This window comes from Mandrillus leucophaeus, unplaced genomic scaffold (assembly GCF_000951045.1).
Source record: "Mandrillus leucophaeus isolate KB7577 unplaced genomic scaffold, Mleu.le_1.0 Scaffold595, whole genome shotgun sequence".
In the NCBI taxonomy this organism is placed as follows: domain Eukaryota; kingdom Metazoa; phylum Chordata; class Mammalia; order Primates; family Cercopithecidae; genus Mandrillus; species Mandrillus leucophaeus.
The window spans coordinates 1218791-1237393 of record NW_012106419.1 but is presented as its reverse complement, the minus strand read 5'-3'; the positions used below and the strand labels follow the sequence as shown (position 1 = coordinate 1237393).

At 43.6% G+C, this 18603-nt stretch overlaps 1 protein-coding gene across 1 annotated transcript in view; it reads left to right on the top strand.

The window, feature by feature from the left end:
• Nucleotides 1-575: 575 nt before the first annotated feature.
• The window catches only part of XYLB (xylulokinase homolog (H. influenzae)), a 70566-nt gene continuing 52538 nt past the window's right edge, over nucleotides 576-18603 (top strand). Inside the window, exons 1-2 of the mRNA XM_011999492.1 lie at nucleotides 576-736; nucleotides 2346-2428. Coding sequence (XP_011854882.1) covers nucleotides 680-736; nucleotides 2346-2428 — 140 coding nt within the window. The 5' untranslated portion in view covers nucleotides 576-679. The remainder of the gene's footprint in view (nucleotides 737-2345; nucleotides 2429-18603) is intronic.

The window sequence follows — 18603 nt, the reverse complement described above, 5'->3', positions numbered from 1 at the left end:
ACTCTGGTTCCCATTCCCCTTCACCACGTCTGGCACACATTTAGACCATCAATACCTGCTGACTCCAGGAATGAGTGTCTCCCCGTGGGGGCGTCAGGAGCTCTGAGTTTAAATACACGGCAGGGATGTGACACACTGGGAACCACTCAGATTTGCTGGATCTAGGCGGGGCTTGTCAGGATCCAGTGCTTCCAACCCCAGGGCCCATTTCCCTGTGGCCCCTGAGTCACCCCCATGGGTGGACAGCTGTTCCAGTGCCAAGATACAGCCACAGAGGACTGCAGGCATAGGGCCTCCAGAAGGACAGGCAGGGTCCCTCTGAGAGACAAGCTGGCTTATAGTTGAAACCTCTGGCCCAGGCGTCCTCTAAGGGAAGCCAGACTGTGTCAAGGTAAGGCCCATGTAGAGAGAAGATGAAGATGGGGAGGACCAGAGTGGGTGCGCTTGGAAGGAAAGCCGGCTGCGTGGGGGCACCGTCGATTGTACAGGACGCGGTGCCGGCTCGCGTCGTCCCGCAGGCGGCGCCAGAGCGCAAGCCCGCCTCGTGACTCGGGTCCACAGTCCGGCCGGGCGGAGCGAGGGGCGGGCCCTTGCGTCTCTGGGCGCTGGAGCGCGGCGACAGTCACGCCGCGGTGCGGACGGACGGACTGACGGACGCGCAGCTTTACCCGCCAGGGTCATGGCGGAGCACGCCCCTCGCCGCTGCTGCCTGGGCTGGGACTTCAGCACGCAGCAGGTACAGTCGCCTGGTCGCAGGGCCACGGGGCCGCCTCCTCCGCTACGCTGGGGTAGGGGCGGGCTGTCACCCGGACGCGGGAAAAACATGGGCCCGGCCGCGGGCGCGCCTACCTCTCGGGCTTCCCGGGCCCCCCGCGCCCCTACTCCGCGCGCGGCCGTGGGGCACCGGTGCCCTCGCCCGGAGATGCCCTGCCAATGCCACCCATTCGCAAGATGCAGCCTCGACCCCGCCTAGACCTCGCTACCCCAGGAAACTGCGGGCGTCCCTCGGCAGGACCCCCGGTGCCCAGAGGGGCGGGAGGACTCGGTGGGTTCGTGCGCTGTTATGGGCACCGAGTGACAGGGACCCGAAGGAAGTCAGCTACTGTAAGGCAGGGGAACAGACAGGCGGGTAGCCCTGCGCACATGCACAACCAGTGACCTGGAAGCAAATTATAGCCCGAAACCTTTTTTTAAAAATTGAAATGGGCCAGGCCTGGTGGCTCTTGCCTGTAATCCCAGCACTTTGGGAGGCCGAGGTGGGTGGATCACTGGAGCCCAGGAGTTCGAGACCAGCCTGGGCAATGTGGAGAAACCTCCGTCTCTAGCAGAAAATACAAAAATTAGCCAGGCATGGTGACGCACACCTATAGTCCCAGTTTCTCGGGAGGCCGAGGTGGATCGCTTGAGCCCAGGAGGTGGAGATTGCAGTGAGCTAAGATGGCGCCACCGCTCTCCAGCCTGGGCGACAGAGCGGGACCCTGTCTCAAAAAAAAAAAAAAAAAAAAAGAAAGTGAAATGCATAGTGTACAAATGGACTTTACCCTGTGACCGCCCTTCGTTGACACCAGCTTGCCTGGTCTGCGGACCCAGGACTGCTGGTCAGAGGAACAATGTGCTGCTGCCAACGCCCTGCAAACAGGCAAGCAAATCAAAATCTGCCTTCAAACAGGGCATGGGGTGACCAGGGGCACCTTTTGTATACACAGTTGCAGTCAAACCCCTCTTCTCGAATGGGTCAAGGGAGGCAGGCCTCTGGCCAGTCCTTGGGGTGAAAGTCCTGTGGGACTCTGGATGACTCGAGTTGCCTTGCTAGACCTCAGTTTCCCCAGGTGTCCAGGAAAGTAGTTATACTCCCAAGCTTGGATATTGCTTCAGTGGGGTATTAATGTTTCTGGACCACAACCATGGCCTGTGAGAACAGCCCATGGCCTTGCCTGGTCTCAGGCCTCTGCAAACATGGACCCCCAGAGATGCCTCCAAACCTTGCTTCCCATTCCTTCCTCTCTGGCACTTTCTCCTGCCTCCTTGTCAGGTGCATGAACCAACTCATCTGTGAACATCTTCCTCTAGAGGATCTTGGCTTTGGCTGTTTGGGGAACAAAGATTCCTTGAGACATGTGGGTATTCCTCCTCAGCCTCGGTTTCTTCATTTTACTAAATCTTTGAGTGTCACCCAGATGAGTCCTCTGTTACCACAATTACGGTGAGGCAGCCCTGCCTTCAAGGAGGTCTCTGGGCTGAACTGCTCCTAGGGTGTGGGGCCTCATCTGGTGATGTTAGTACCCCCTGGACCAGTGTAGAAGCTGAGGAAAATTCTACACTTCATTTTTAAAAATGCCTTCCAGGTAAAGGTTGTTGCTGTTGATGCAGAGTTGAATGTCTTCTACGAGGAAAGTGTGCATTTTGACAGAGACCTTCCAGAATTTGGGTATGTACCTGATGTGCATGCGTGTGTGATGTGGGTGTTGGTTTTGGGGTTCTCCCACAACCTTTTATATTCACAGACTGCACTGTTCAGGCTTTGCCAAACTACAGGAATGGTGGTCTCAGCAGACCTTTCAAGTATCTTTTTTCCCATACTGGGAGTGCCATCTCCCCTATTTCTTCCTAATTCCATTCATCCATTCATGCAGTAAGCATCAGTTGAGACCTATTTTGTGCCAGGTGCTAGGACTTGATGGTGAACCAAAAAGAGAAATGGTCCTTGCTCTCCCAGAGCTTCCCACTGAGTAGTGGAGACTGGTATCAAACAAAGACTCCCACAAAAGAGTGTTTCATTATAAACTCTGAGAAAGCCTCTGAAGGAAAGGAACTCACTTCTCCAAGTGCTTATTATAAGGAATGTGACTCAGACTTGGGAGGGGAAGTCCCAGAGGGTCTCTAGGGAAGTGGTGCTTAAGCTAGAGATCAGAGTGAGTGAAGTTAGCCAAGCGATGGAAGGGAAGTTGGCCAGGTGATGAAAGAGCATTCTAGGCAGAAGGAACAACATATGCAAGGGCCCTGTGGCAAGAAAGAGCATCGTTCGTTCCTTCGTGCAACTGAAGAAAGCCAGTGAGGCTGGGGAGAGAGAGGTGGAGGCTGGGCAGAGCTCCATAGGCCATGGTATAGAGTTTGTCTTTATTCTAAAAGCTGTGGTCAGCCACTAAGGGCCATAAGGGGTAGGGGTATGGGTGAGGTATGACAGGTTGTATTTGTGTTTTGAAAAGATCTCTCTGGGGGCATTGGGAGAACGGATTCAGAGCATGCCTGGAATGGACATGGAGAACTATTGAAGAGGTTTTTGCAGGTCATCCGGGTGTGAAATGATGGGTAGGAGAGAGCTGAGTAGTAAAATAGACAGGTCCTGTTACAAGATTGAATGTGAAGTGTAAGGGTGGGATTTCTGGCTGTCCTTCAGGGTGAATGTCGGACTGTGGGAAAGAATGGGTTTTGGAGAGAAGGATCATGAGTTCAGCTTGGGCTGCTATAACAAGGTACCATAGACTGGGTGGCTTAAAGAGTGGAAATTTATGTTCTCACACATCTGGACGTTAGGAGTCTAAAATCAAAGTGCTGGGAAGTTTGGTCTCCTCTGGGGCCTCTCTCCTTGGCTTGCAGGTGGCCACTCAGTTGCTGTGTCTCCAAGTGATGGTCACTCGGTGCAGGAGTGCTTGGTGTCTGTGTCATCTGTATCCTAATCTTATAAGGACACGAGTTATACTGGATTAAGGCCCATCCTAATGACTTCATTTTAACTTAATTGCCTTTTTAAATGCCCTCTCTCCAAATAATCACAATCTAAGGCCCTCGGGGTTAGGATTTCAGCATATGAGTTTTGGGGGCAGAGGGGGCACAATTCAGTCCGTAATACTGTGGACTTGCTGGTTCTGAGGCACCCTGTGAGGTCCTGGTAAAAGTGTCCTTCCCTGTCTGTTTTAGACACACTTCCTCTTTGAAGCCTTCCCAGCTGGCCCTTTGTGCGCCTCTCATTACCCATCACCTTTGTGTTGCCAACTCTTTTCCCCTAGCTAATGCAGCCCATTGAAGTCAAGGTTAGAAGCCATCTTGCTTTCTCACATTTTTTATTATTTCAGGCCTTGCATGGTTTGCCTTTTGGTAGTTGGTATGTTTCAAGGAATTGGTCTTTTTAACTAAGCCGTCAAATGTGTGGCTATAGTGTTGTTCATAATATTCTTTTACCCTTCTTATGAGATCTATGGGACTAGTAGTGATGATAGCTTGCTGTTGGTCATTTCTGATATTGTAATTTATGTCTTCTCTCTTTTTTTTTCTTTGGTCATCTTGGCCAGAGTTTTATCAATTGTATTGATCTTTTCAAAGTTCAACTTTTGGTTTTGTTGATTTTCCCCTGTTGTTTTCTTCAAGCTGTGTTCTAATTTTTATTACTTAGTTTCTTCTGCTTGCTGTAGGTTTAAATTGCTCTTCTTTCTCTAGTTTCCTGAAGTGGAAGCTTAGAGGATTGATTTAAGACCTTCTTGTCTAATGTACGCATTTAATGCTATAATTTTCTCTGTAAGCACAAATGCTTTTTATGGGATGCCTTAGCCGCATCCCATAAATTTTGATAAGTTATAGTTTCATTTTTTCTGGTTCAAAATATTTTTTAGTTCTCTTGAGACTTCTTAGACTCATAGATTATTTAGAAGAATGTTGTTTAGGCTGGGTGCGGTGGCTCACACCTGTAATCCCAGCACTTTGGGAGGCTGAAGCAGGCAGCTCACTTAAGGTCCGGAGTTGGAGACCAGCCTGGTCAACATGGTGAAACCCTGTTTCTACTAAAAATACAAAAAAATTAGCTGGGTGTGGTGGCAGGCATGGTGGCAGGCACTGTGTATGGTGGTGCACACCTGTAATCCTAGCTACTCGGGAGGCTGAGGCAGAAGAATTGCTTGAACCGTGGAGGTGGAGGTTTCAGTGAGCCAAGATCGCACCACTGCACTCCAGCCTGGACAACAGAGGGAGACCCTGTCTCAAAAAAAAAAAAAAAAAGAAGTATGGAAGTATGTTGTTTAATCTGCAGCTTTTCCAGCTTTCTGTCATTGATTTCTAGTTTAATTTCATTGTGGTCTGAGAACATACCCTATATGACTTCTAGTCTTTCAAAATTTTAAAATTTTCTCTTCCTCTGTCTCTCTTGCATTTAATAAGTCAATCCTCTCCACTGGACATTTAAAAAAAGGTGTCCATAACCAAAATACAGTATTGCTTTTTTCTGTTATATTTTCAAGATATTTTAAACCAGATACCTATAGATTTAGTTCATTCCTTCCCCATCACCTCAATTACACTGTGGGTTTTTTTTTTTTTTAACAACTTTATTAAGGTATAACTGATGTACAATACTGTACGTATTTGGAGTATACAGTTAGAAGCTTTAACATCTGTATTCTTTCATGAAACTATCACCAAAATAAGATAATGAGTATTTCCATGTCCTAAAAATTTCCTCCTGCCTCTTTCCCCATACCCGTGCCTCCTTCCCCATACCCCTACCCACTGGCAACTGCTGATGTGTTTTCTATCACTAGTTTGTATTTTCTAGAATTTTGTGTAGATGGAATCATAATTATGTACTCTTTTTTAAAACCTTTAAAATTTCACATCATAGTTTTGAGATTCATCCATGTGGCTACATGTGCCAATAGCTGGTTCCTATTATCGCCGAGTAGTATTTCATTGTATGATGTTGTATGGATGGACTACAATTGGTTTCACCTGATGAGGGATATTGGGGTTGTTTCTCTTTTTTACTGTTATAAGCAAAGGGCTATGAGAGTCGCATACAAGTCTTTTCATGGACATATGATTTCATTTCTCTTGGAAATGACATACCAGGAGTACAGTGGATCATATGGCAGGTATATGTTTAACTTCTTAAGACATTCTCTTCCAAAGTGGTGATGTTAATAAAAAATATTTTATATTGTTATCAGGCATTACATTGCACTTGATATGTAACTCAAATGAAAAGTATACAGTGAAAAGTCTTTTTTTTTTTTTTTTTTGGGCTGGTTTTTTGTTCTGTCACCCAGGCTGGAGTGCAGTGGTGCGATCTCCGCTCACTGCAAGCTCCGCCTCCCGGGTTCACACCATTCTCTTGCCTCAGCCTCCTGAGTAGCTGGGACTACAGGCACCTGCCACCACACCTGGCTAATTTTTGCACTTTTGTGGTAGAGACAGGGTTTCACCATATTGCCTAGGCTGGTCTTGAACTCCTGGACTCAAGTGATCCACCCACTTCAGCCTCCCAAAGTGCTAGGATTACAGGCTTGAGCCACTGTGCCAGGCTCCTTCCAGTGTTTTTACATGGAAATATAGGAAGGTGTGAATGTTCTTATTTTCCTCCTTTCACACAAGAAAAAGCATACTATACTCACTGATCTGTACTTTGCTTTACTCACTTCACAGTAATGTGGCTGTGTTTACATGTCAGTACATAAAAACTTCTGTGTTCTTTTTTATAGATGTGTAGTATTCCATTGTGTAGATGTACCATTTCCTAATGGAGGACACTGACTTATTTGCAATGCAAAATAATATAGTAGATTACATTACATATGTCATTGCAGATGTGTGCCAATTTATTTGTAAGTTAAATTTTTGGGAATGGGATTGCTGGTTCAAGGAGATGTGGCCAGATTGCCTCCCATAGGGATGATATTGATTTGCTCCTACCACTAACACATGACAGGGCCTGTTTTCCCACAGCCTAGCCAGCACAGTGAGGGTTATTGAGCTTTTGATTCTTTGCCAATACAATAGGTGAATAATGATATACTTTGCATTTCTCTTATGAGTGAAGTTGAGCATCTTTTCATACGTTGAAGGGCTACCTGAATTTATTTTTCTGTGACGTTGTTTTTAATGTCCTTTACCCATTTTTCTGTTGGATTGGTTATCTATTTCCTATCATCTCTTGGATTGGTTATCCATTTCTTATCATAATTTCTAGGAGCTTTTCATATATTGGAGGAATTCCCTCTGTTGTTAAATGAATTGCAAATATGTTTCCCAGATTTTGTTTGATTTTTGACTTGCTATGGATTGTTGCTATTTTTTTTTGAGACGGAGTCTCGTTCTCTCGTCTAGGCTGGAATGCAGTGGCATGATCTCAGCTCACTGCAAGCTCCGCCTCGCGGGTTCACACCATTCTCGTAACTTAGCCTCCCGAGTAGCTGGGACTACAGGTGCCCACCACCATGCCCAGCTAATTTTTTATATTTTAGTAGAGACAGGGTTTCACCATGTTAGCCGGGATGGTCTCGATCTCCTGACCTTGTGATCTGCCCACCTCGGCCTCCCAAAGTGTTGGGATTACAGGTGTGAGCCACCGCGCCCGGCCAGGTTGTTGCTATTATTGCCACACACACGTATTTATGTCATTGAATTTCCCAGTCTCTTTTATTGCTTCTAGATTTTGAGTCATAGTTTAAAAGGCCTTTCTCACTCCAAAATTATAAAGGAACTCACCTATGTTTTTATCTATTTCTTGTAAGATTTCAGCTTTCATACATAAAAATATTTGGAGTTTATCCAGGTACATAGTGTGACATTTGTATCCAACTTTAATTTTTCCCAGATGACTCTTCCGTTGTTGTAACACCAACCATGTTTTAATTTAATTTAATTTATTTATTTGAGACAGGAGTTGGCTCTGTCACCCAAGCTGGAGTGCAGGGGTGTGATTCAGCTCACTGTGATCTATGCCTCCCAGGCTCAAGCAATCCTCCCTCCTTAGCCTCCCAAGTAGCTGAAACCACAGGTGCGCCCCCACCATAACCAGCTAATTTTTTTGTATTTTTTTTGTAGAGATGGGGTCTCACTCTGTTGCCCAGGCTGGTCTCAAACTCCTGGGCTCAAGCAGTCCACCCACCTCTGCCCCCTAAAGTGCTGAGATTACAGGCGTGAGCCACCAAACCCAGCCTCAACTGGGTTTTTAGAAGTCCATCTTTACCTGTAAGAGGCTGAGGTGGGTGGATTACTTGAGGTCAGGAGTTCAAGACCAGCCTGGCCAACATGGTGAAACCCTGTCTGTACTAAAAATACAAAAATTAGCTGAGCATGGTGGTGGGTGCCTGTAGTCTCAGCTACTCGGGAAGCTGAGGCAGGAGAATCATTTGCACTTGGGAGGCAGAGGTTGCAGTGAGGTGAGATCACGCCACTGCACTCCAACCTGGGTGACAAAGTGAGAATTCATCTCAAAAAAAAAAAAAAAAAAAAAAGAAGTCCATCTTTATCTCCATGATTTGAGATGTGAGCCGTATCATGTGCTACTTTCTGTGTTCACTTAGGTCCATTTTTGGGCTTTTTGTTTTTTGTTCCATGGGTTGGTAGATCTTTTCATAAGCCAGTAACACATTGTTTCAATTATCCCAGCTCTGTAATATGTTGTTTGTTTGTTTATTTATTTATTTTTGAGATGGAGTCTCACTCTGTCACCCAGGCTGGAGTGCAGTGGCACGATCTCGGCTCACTGCAACCTCTGCCTCCTGGGTTCAAGCGATTCTTCTGCCTCAGACTCCTGAGTAATTGGGATTACAGGCATGCGCCACCATACCCGGCTAATTTTTGTACTTTTTTAGTAGAGACGGGGTTTTGCCATGTTGGCCAGGTTGGTCTCTAACTCCTGACCTCAGGTGATCCGCCTGCTTCGGCCTCCTGAAGTGCTGGGATTACAGGCGTGAGCCACTGCACCCGGCCTGTAATATGTTTTAATATCTAGAATTGTTGGTCCCCTCTGATTGTTCTCTTTTTTTCCAGAGTTTCCATGGCTATTCTTTCTTGTTCTTTTTCAATATGTACTTCAGAATCAGCTTTTCAGGTTCCAGAAAGCCAAATTGTTGTTTTTTGTTTTTGTTTTTGTTTTTTTTTGACATGGAGTCTTGCTCTGGAGCTTAGGCTGAAGTGCAGTGGTGTGATCTCGGCTCACTGCAACCTCCACCTCATGGGTTCAAGCAGTTCTTCTGTCTCAGCCTTCCGAGTAGCTGGGACTACAGTCACATACCACTACACTCGGCTAACTTTTGTGTTTTTAGTAGAGACGGGGTTTCACCATAATTGGTCAGGCTGGTCTCACACTCCTGACCTCAGGTGATCCATCCACCTTGGCCTCCCAAAGTGCTGGAATTACAGGCTTGAGCCACCACATCCAGCCTGTTCTTGATATTTTTATTGAGATCATATTATCTTTATAAATTAACTTGGCAGAATTGACAACTTTATGAGATTAAGACTTCCTGTCTAAGCACATGTTATGACTTTCCATTTGTTCAAGTCTTCTTTTGAATACTTCACATGTGTTTTAATATGTGTAACGTACAGATTTTGCTCATTTTGGTAGATGGCAAAAATGACCACAATACTCCACCCGTCCCTGTACCCACACGCTTTGCAATGTGACCGCAGTTCCTCCCATCGAGGAGTCATTTCCCTACCTGTTGATTTGCTTTATTCAATAGAACAGGGGAAGTGGCATTGTGCCAGTTCTAAGCCTAAGCCTCAAGCAGCCTTACATGCCTCTGCTGTCATTCTTGGAACTCTGCCCAGCCACCAAATGAACAAGCTTAGGCTACCCTGCTGGAGAGCTGCACATATGTGGCCTAGTTGCCCCAACTTCTTCACTTAAGAGCCAGCCAGCCCCTAGCTGCTGTTAGCTACCTATGAAGCAGAGCCTTCTAGCTACCGTTAACTGACTGCAGATGTATGAGTGAGTGCAGCTGAGCCCCATCCAATGATAGCAAGTAGAATTGTGAGCTTAATGGTTTTGAGCCACTAAGTTTTGAAGTGGTTTGTGACAATGCAAAAACTGCCCAATGTAGATAATTATTTTTAAATTTATTTCTAACTATTTTTTCCTTTTAGTACTGTAAGTGGGGAAGGGAGGTTTCTAGCAGACGCTTATAAGCTGTCTTCCAAACTCATTTCCCTTTCTTCCTAGGCACTCTCCTGTCTTGCTTGTAGTTATGTTCAACCATGTGACTGAGTTCTAGCCAGTGGAATATAAGAAAATGTGATCAGGCCTCTAAAAGACCTAGTCCATCAAAACCTCCTTCTCTGACTTTTCTCCCATTTTCTGGCTGATGTGGGTATCCAGAGCAACCTTGGAAGCACATGTGGCACATGATAGAGCCACCATCAACCTGGTTCCTGAATGACTACATGGAGCAGAACTCCCCACTCCCCACTCGTGTTCCTCACCACCTACCGATTGTGCTTTACGTGAGTGAGAAAGAAACTTCAGCTGTATCAAGCCATAGAAATGTGTTTTTCCTTAACTAACATAATTGTTTCCCTCATATCTTTTTTTTAAAAGAAAATACTGGGGCTGGGCATAGTCACTCACGCCTGTAATCCCAGCACTTTGGGAGGCCGACGCGGGCAGATCACGAGGTCAGGAGATCGAGACCATCCTGGCTAACATGGTGAAACCCTGTCTCTACTAAAAATACAAAAAATTAGCCAGGCATGGTGGTGGGCGCCTGTAGTCCCAGCTACTCAGGAGGCTGAGGTGGGAGAATGGCGTGAACCCGGGAGGCGGAGTTTGTAGTGAGCTGAGATAGTGCCACTACACTCCAGCCTGGGTGACAGAGCAAGACGCTGTCTCAAAAAAAAAAAAAAAAAGGGGGGGGGGGGGCGGGAATATGGGCTCTATTGAAATATAATTCACATACCATAAAATTCACCCTTTTAAAATGTACAATTTGATGGTTTTAGTATATTCAAAGAACCATGTCACCATCACCACTATGTAATCTTAGAACATTTTCACTACCTGGAAAGAAAACCCTGTATTAATTAGCATCCACTCTATAGTCCCCCTCCTGCCAGTAGTGGCAACCACAGTCCACTCTCTATCTCTGGATTTGCTGATTCTGGACATTTCATAGACGTGAATAGATATAATATGTGACAGCTTTCTTTTACTTAACATAATGCTTTCTTTTTAAAACATTTTCATAGCTTTTTCTTTATTTCAAATACCAACTTGAACCAGATACTTGGCATAATGTTTTCAAAGTTCTTCCACGTCATAGCATGTGTCAGTACTTCATTCTTTTTTGTGGTTCAGTAATATTCCATTGCACTGATATATCACAGTTTGTTTTTCCATTCAACTGATGGACATTCGAATTGTTCTGCTTTTTTGCTATTGTGAGTTATTCTGCTATGAACATCCACATATGTTATGGATTGAATTGTGGCCCCCCCAGAATTCATCTGTTGAAAACCTACCCTCATCATGACAGTGTATTTGGAGGTGAGGCCTTTAGGTAGATAATTAAGATTAAATGAGGTTGTAAGGGTGGGACCCTAATTTGATAGGACTGGTTTCCTTATAAGAAGGAGAGACCCCAGTGCTATCCCACTTCATGCGCAGATGCACAAAGGAAAGGCCTTGTGAGAAGGCGGCTGTCTGCAAGCCAGAAAGAGAGCCCTCACCAGAAACTGAATTTGCTGGCACCTTGATTGTGGACTGCTAGCCTCCAGAACTGTGAGAAAATAAATGCCTGTTGTTTAAACCATCTAGTTTATCGTATTTTGTTATAGCAACCTGAGCAAACTAATACAATGTATACGTTTTTGTGTGGACATATATTTTCATTTCTATTGGGTGTATTACCTAAAAGTGGAATTGCTGGGTCACATGGGAACTCTATGTTCAACGTTTTGAAGAATTGCCAAACTGTTTTCCAAAGTAGCTATACCATTTTCCATTCCTGCCACTGGTAGATGATGCCTCCAGTTTCTCCACATCCTTGCTTAACGTTTATTATTGACTGTCTTTTTAATTACAGATGACAGCCATCCTAGTGGATGTGAAATGCTATCTCACTAAGCTTTTGATTTGCATTTATCTAATGAAAATGATGTTGAGTATCTTTGCCATTTGTATATCTTCTTTAGAGAAATGTCTATTAAGATCTTTTGCCCTTTTAAAAAAAAACTGTATTATTTCTCCTTTATTATTAAGTTGTAAAAGTTTTTTTTAAAATATATATTCTGGATACAAGTCCCTTGTCAGATATGTGATCTCAAAATTTTTGTCCCATTCTGTCTTTTCTCTTTTCACTTTCTTGATGATCCTTTGAAGCAATGTTTTTACTTTTGATAAAGTCTAATTTTCCTACTTTTTTCCTTTTGCTGTTTGTGCTTTGGTGCAGTATTGGTTAGGTTTTGGTATCAATTTTATATTTACTTCACTAAAATAACTTGAAAAATTTTCCTTCTTTTTGGGCACTCTACAACAATTTAAATAGTATTAGAAATATTTGCTATTTAAAGGTTTGGTGTAATTTTTCTGTGAAACCATTTGGGTCTGGTGCTTTTGGGGCATGAGGTAGCTCTGGTCTTCCTTCTTAGCTGGAAATGCCAGTCTTGTTGTGTGTGTGTGTGTGGTTTCTTTCTTTTTTTTTTTTAGACAGAGCCTCGCTCTGTCGCACCCAGGCTGGAGTGCAGTGCCGCCATCTTGGCTTACTGCAAGCAAGCTCTGCCTCCCGGGTTCATGCCATTCTCCTGCCTCAGCCTCCCGAGTAGCTGGGAATACAGGTGCCCATCACCACACCCAGCTAATTTTTTTGTCTTTTTAGTAGAGACAGGGTTTCACTGTGTTAGCCAGGATGGTCTCGATCTCCTGACCTTGTGATCCACCTGCCTTGGCCTCCCAAAGTGCTGGGATTACAGGCGTGAGCCACCGCGCCCAGCCAAAAAAATCCATATTATTGAGTATAATTTATGCACAAAATGCCATCCATTAAAAATGTATAATTAAATGTATTTCACAGCTATAGACCTATAGCTGTGAAACTACCACCACAATCAAGATACAGAATATTTATATCACCCCCCAAAAGATCCCTTTTTTCCCACTTACTGAGACAAGCTCGGTTGTGGAGACCCCAACCGACTGGCACTAGAGGAATGAAGACAAAGACCCAGAAATAAAGTGCAGTGTGGGAATCAGGGGGCTAACAGCCTTGAGAGCTGAGAGCCACGAATAGAGTTTTACCCACATTTTTATTGACAGCCTGTGATAAACATCATTTCTATAGATTATAGATTAGCTAAAAGCATTCCTTATGGGAAACAAAGCATTCTTAGCAAGGAGCAGAGAAACAGGCTCTGGCTGATTATCTGCAGCAGGAACATGTCCTTAAGGCACAGATCGCTCATGCCATCGTTTGTGGTTTAGGAATGCCTTGAGCAGTTTTCCGCCCTGGATGGGCCAGGTGTTCCTTGCCCTTATTTCGGTAAACCAGCAACCTCCAGCGTAAGTGTCATAGCCATCATGAGCATGTCACATTGCTGCAGAAATCCTGTTTATGCCCAGTTTCTTTAAGGCCTTTTTATGACAGCCTTAGGGCCTTTTTCCAGCATGTCTCCCTTTTTGTTTTTGCAAAGTGATAAAGGCAAAGGCAGTTTTGTCACGGTGGGCTACTTCTTGCAGGATTCGGGGTCTGCATCTGTGGACTACACAAAGACAAACAACACAGATTAAAAGCACAATCATCATTAAAGTCATAGAGCCTCCAAGTGTCTTGATCCATTTTAATGGGTTAATAGCTGCTAATCCGTCTGCAGATCCTTCAGGCACTTCAGTTCCTGGCATTAGCGTTGGATGTGCCTGAGAGGTTTGAAATACTTGTTCCTTCAGTTTTGCAATACCCAAAGATAAATTTCCAGTATGACCCTTTAAATGTCTCTTAACTCTTTCCCACTCATGTTCTGTTTCATTATACAGATGAGGAGTAATGCAAACATCAGAAGGATTCTAATCACATTGTAACTGCATTCTATATTCTAAACTAACTACACAATCTTCCAACCATACAATAGTTTGTCAGAGATCATTAATCTGATTAGCTAGTTTCTGGTCTATATTAGCTTGGGAATTCCACAACAAAGTAGAATTTTTCTGCCAATTATTTACATAGTCTGCTGTTTGTACTGTGAAATGCAAAGCAACTCCAGCTGCCGCAGCAGTAGCTATGACAGCAATCAATCCTATAATGATTAAAATTAAAGTGGCAATGAAATGCTGAGAGCATCTCAGAATCTTTTGAAGAATTTCAGTAATAATATGCACAGAAGGAGAGGCTTCCCAAGGACGGGAAAGCTTTACAGGTATCCATATTCCTTCTCGGGCTCTTACCACTAAAATTGAATGATCAGTATTATACAAGGAAGAATTCACACAGGAAAACAATCTACATTCTTGACAAGTCACATGATGATTAGGGAGATCAAGTATTAAATCACCCACTACAAGCAGGAAAGGAGGACAGACACAACTCTCTATCCAGACTGAATCGTTGTGAGCCAATTCTAACATGTAATTAGGATTATATTGGGTTGGCTTAGTGTATTTCCCTTCCCAAATCTTTATCTTTTGCGGTGCCATTAATATTTTCCACAACTCCTTATGTTTAGCTCCTACAGCAGACCATATCATTTGGGATTGAGGTGTCACTATACCACCATATGCCCAAATAATAGGAACTCTTGCTGTACTTTTTATAGTGTCCACCATCTGATATCATTTTGTTTAGATGCAGGGTGACCATTACCCACAGATTGAGAGGTGAGCCTCGTAAGTGCCCCTTTAGGGGACCAATCAATAACAACGCCATATGAATCATTACGAAACACCTGTGCGTGCCCTGCGATACAAACAAATCCCTTCATTTTTTCTGACCATGTCCAATCTACTTTACAGATAGGTTTTTGAGGGCAGTAAACTTTGGTTACAGGGGCATAATCACTGTGATAAATACTAAGACCAGAAAGCATATGTAATTGTGCCACAGAGATGTTATGTTCAGGCACTATTGCCAGCCAAGATTGATGACTGGGAGGTAAACACCTGTTGGCTTTTCCCAAGCAAATAGGTAGATGCTCAAATCCCAACAATATATTCATAATTGTTCCCTCCTTTTGGGGGTGAGACGGGCCTCTATCATCTGCAGAACCAGGCATCCAAAAGCCATTAGTGTATACCTCCACTGGGGGTGGGGGGTCTAACCATGTTACTGGCTGTAGAAGTGGTGGAAAAGGAATATATGCCGAATAAGTATAATTGTTTTTTGTTTCAGCAGTTACTGGGGGAATACTCATGGCAATGGTGAGCACAGCCATGATAGCTACCATTAGATTATTCATTGTAATTGGTCATCCCGCTGTCTTCAGATTTGCTTTCGCCATCTGTGTCAACTTCTTGATCTGGTCCCAGGTGGGTGGCTGTGCCTGACGAGTGTTGCTTGCCGAGACTGATGTCTTCCTGATTGCCAGTCTCCACATGGCTGCAGCTGGGGGGTCTTCAGGTTCCTCCCAAAATCTCTTCTTTAGCATCTGGCTCATGATAAGGTTTCAGGTGTCTTGACGATATCCAAATCGGCTGCTGGTTTTGGCCTGGAGAAACACAAGCATAACCTCTACCCCATGTTATTATTTTACCTATTTCCCAACTTTTTTTAATCGGATCTCTCCACCAAACCAGTTGTTCTGCTTCTGTCTTTGCAGCTGGTTTCTGTAGATGCTGTTCAGCTGCTAATAGCATCCGGCCTTTAGGCAGGCTCAAAAAATTTAAAGTTAATAATGCTAGATTTAGTTGCATATGTGAAGTCCTATAGTCACTGTCTCTCCTTTTCTGTTTTTGCAACTGCTGTTTCAGGGAGAGATTCATTCTTTCCACTATGGCTTGTCTTTGAGAATTATATGGGATACCAATAATGTGTTTAATATTCCGTATAGAAAAAAAATGTAGGTAGAGCTCGGCTAGTGTAGCCTGGGGCATTATCTGTTTTAATAGAAGCTGGAATGCCCATCACCGCAAAACATTGCAAAAGGTGACATTTAACAGAGGCAGAAGACTCCTGATTGGCATGTAGCCCAGACAAAGTGAGAAAAGGTATCCACACATACATGAACATAAGCTAGTCTCCCAAATGAGGGAACATGTGTGACATCCATTTGCCAAAGAGGATTATGTTCCAATCCTCGAGAATTAACTCCTCCTGTAAAAGATGAGGAATGCACCATTTGGCAAGTTGGGCATTGCTGGATAAAAGCTTTAACTTCTTTCCAGGTAATGCTGTATCTGCGTTTGAGACCAGAGGCATTAACATGGGTTAAACTGTGAAAGTGTCTAGCATTAGATATTGCAGTAGCAACTAGGCGATCGCCATTTGATTCCCTGTAGTTAAAGGTCCTGGAAGAGGTGTATGAGCCCTAATATGAGTAATGTAAAAAGGGTGCATTCTGCTCCTAACTGCTGTTTGCAGTTGGATAAATAAAGTCATCAGTTGCTCATCTGTGTGGAATCGTAGCTGAGCATTTTCAACTAACTGTGTAGAATGAACCATATATGAAGAATCAGAAATCACATTAATAGGCGCATTAAAAGCAGTCAATACCTCAATTACATCTACAAGCTCTGCTTTTTTAGCTGAAGTATAGGGCGTCTGGAAAACTACCTTTCGATCCAGAATAAGAGGCTTTACCATTACTAGACCCATCTGTGAAGACATTCTCAGCACCTTCAATTGGTTTGAATTTAGTTATTTTAGGGAGAATCCAATTAGTTAGTTTCAAAAATTGAAACAGTTTCGTGTTAGGAAAATCATTATCGAGAATACCCACAAAGTCAGCTAAACGGGTTTGCCAAGTAAGACTATTTATAAAAGCTTGCTGTATTTGTGCCTTTGTGAGAGGGACAATAACTTTTCCAGGATCATATCCATGTAATTTAACAATCTGAGTTCTCCCATTTCCTATTATAGTAGCAATTTGATCCAAATAAGGAGTCAAAGTCCGTGAATTAGTATGTGGAAGGAAAGCCACTCTATAAGATCTTGCTCCTTGAACAATAACACTAGTAAGTGAATGCTGAGTTGGAAACATTAGCAAATCTATAGTCTTCTCTGGATCTGTTCTATTTATTTGGGCCTTATGGACTTGCTTCTCGATTAGCTGCAGCTCTGCCTCAGCTTCTTTTGTTAATTGCCAAGGGCTTATGAGACTAGGATCTCCTCTAAGGATAGAAGACAGATTACTCATGGCATAGGTAGGAATGCCTACAGCAGGCCGTATCCGATTAATGTCCCCTAGTAGTTTTTGAAAGTCATTCAGTGTTTTCAATTGATCCCTATGTGTGGTTACTTTCTGTGGCACAATAGTAGTGTCATTTACTAAGGTCCCCAAGTAGGAGTAAGGAGTAGTAGTCTGAATTTTGTCAGGAGCTGTAATTAAACCAGCATGAGACATCGAGTTTTGCAAGTGATTATAACATTAGAGTAATATTTCTCGAGTGGGGGCAGCACAAAGAATATCATCTATATAATGAATAATGTAACAATTTACGAGTAGGTTCAATTGTTGTTCTACGTAAGTCTGACAAATTGTTGGACTGTTTAACATGCCTTGTGGCAACACTTTTCAATGAAAACGCTTAAAAGGCTGCAGGTTGTTGACCGCAGGAATCGTAAATGCAAACCATTCAGAGTCTTTCTCAGCTAAGGGGATAGTAAAGAAACAGTCTTTTAAATCTATGACTATTAAAGGCCAATTTTTTGGAATCGTAGCAGGAGAAGGCAGTCCTGGCTGTAATGCCCCGAAAGGTTGTATAACTGAATTAATGGCTCTAAGATCTGTCAACAATCTCCATTTACCTGATTTAATAACAAAGACTGGAGAATTCCAGGGGGAAAATGTTGGAGCTATGTGTTCTTTTTCTAATTGTTCAGTAACTAAATTCTCTAACGCCTCCAGTTTCTCTTCACTCAGTGGCCATCGTTCTATCCAAATTGGCTTATCTGTTAACCATTTTAAAGGTATAGGTTCTGGAGGCTTAGCAATGGCTGCCATCAAAAATGGTATCCTAAGCCTTGGCGGGAACTTTTTCTTTCCACTTTAAGCAGTTCCTTCAAATCTTGCAAATTTTTTCCTGGTCCCATACCAGGGACATACCGTATTTCATGCATCATATGTTGACTTGAGGGCTCTATAATTGTTCTGGAATTAACACTTGTGCTCCCCATTGTTGTAATAAATCTTCTCCCATAAATTTATAGGTACAGAAGTTGTAATTGGTTAAATAGTCCCAGGTTGTCCATCGGGCCCTTCACAATGCAAAATGTAACTACTTTGATATACTTCAGGGGCTTTACCAACTTCAACTATGTTAAATTGAGTGGATTGAATTGGCTACACAGACGGCCAGTGCTGTAGAGAAATGATTGAAATGTCCACTCCTGTATCTACCAATCCTTTAAGTTTTTTTCCTTGAATGGTTATTTCACAGGTAGGATGCTTATTGGTAATTTGATTCACCCAATAAGCTGCTTTGCCTTGTTTATTTGTGCTTCCAAATCCTCCTGTTCGTTTAGTTTCTGCTTTCCCTATTTCCATATGTGGCACAGTCAGGAGCTGTGCTATACACTCTCCTGGCTCTGCTTTCCAGGGAACAGAAGTAGATATAACAATTTGAATTTCCCCCTTATAATCTGAATCAATGACTCCTGTTTGTACCTGTACCTAGAAGTAATCCTACTGTCCCCCCGGCAAGGGTCCACAGACTCCTGTTGGCCCCTTTTGCGGGAGTTCCCCAGG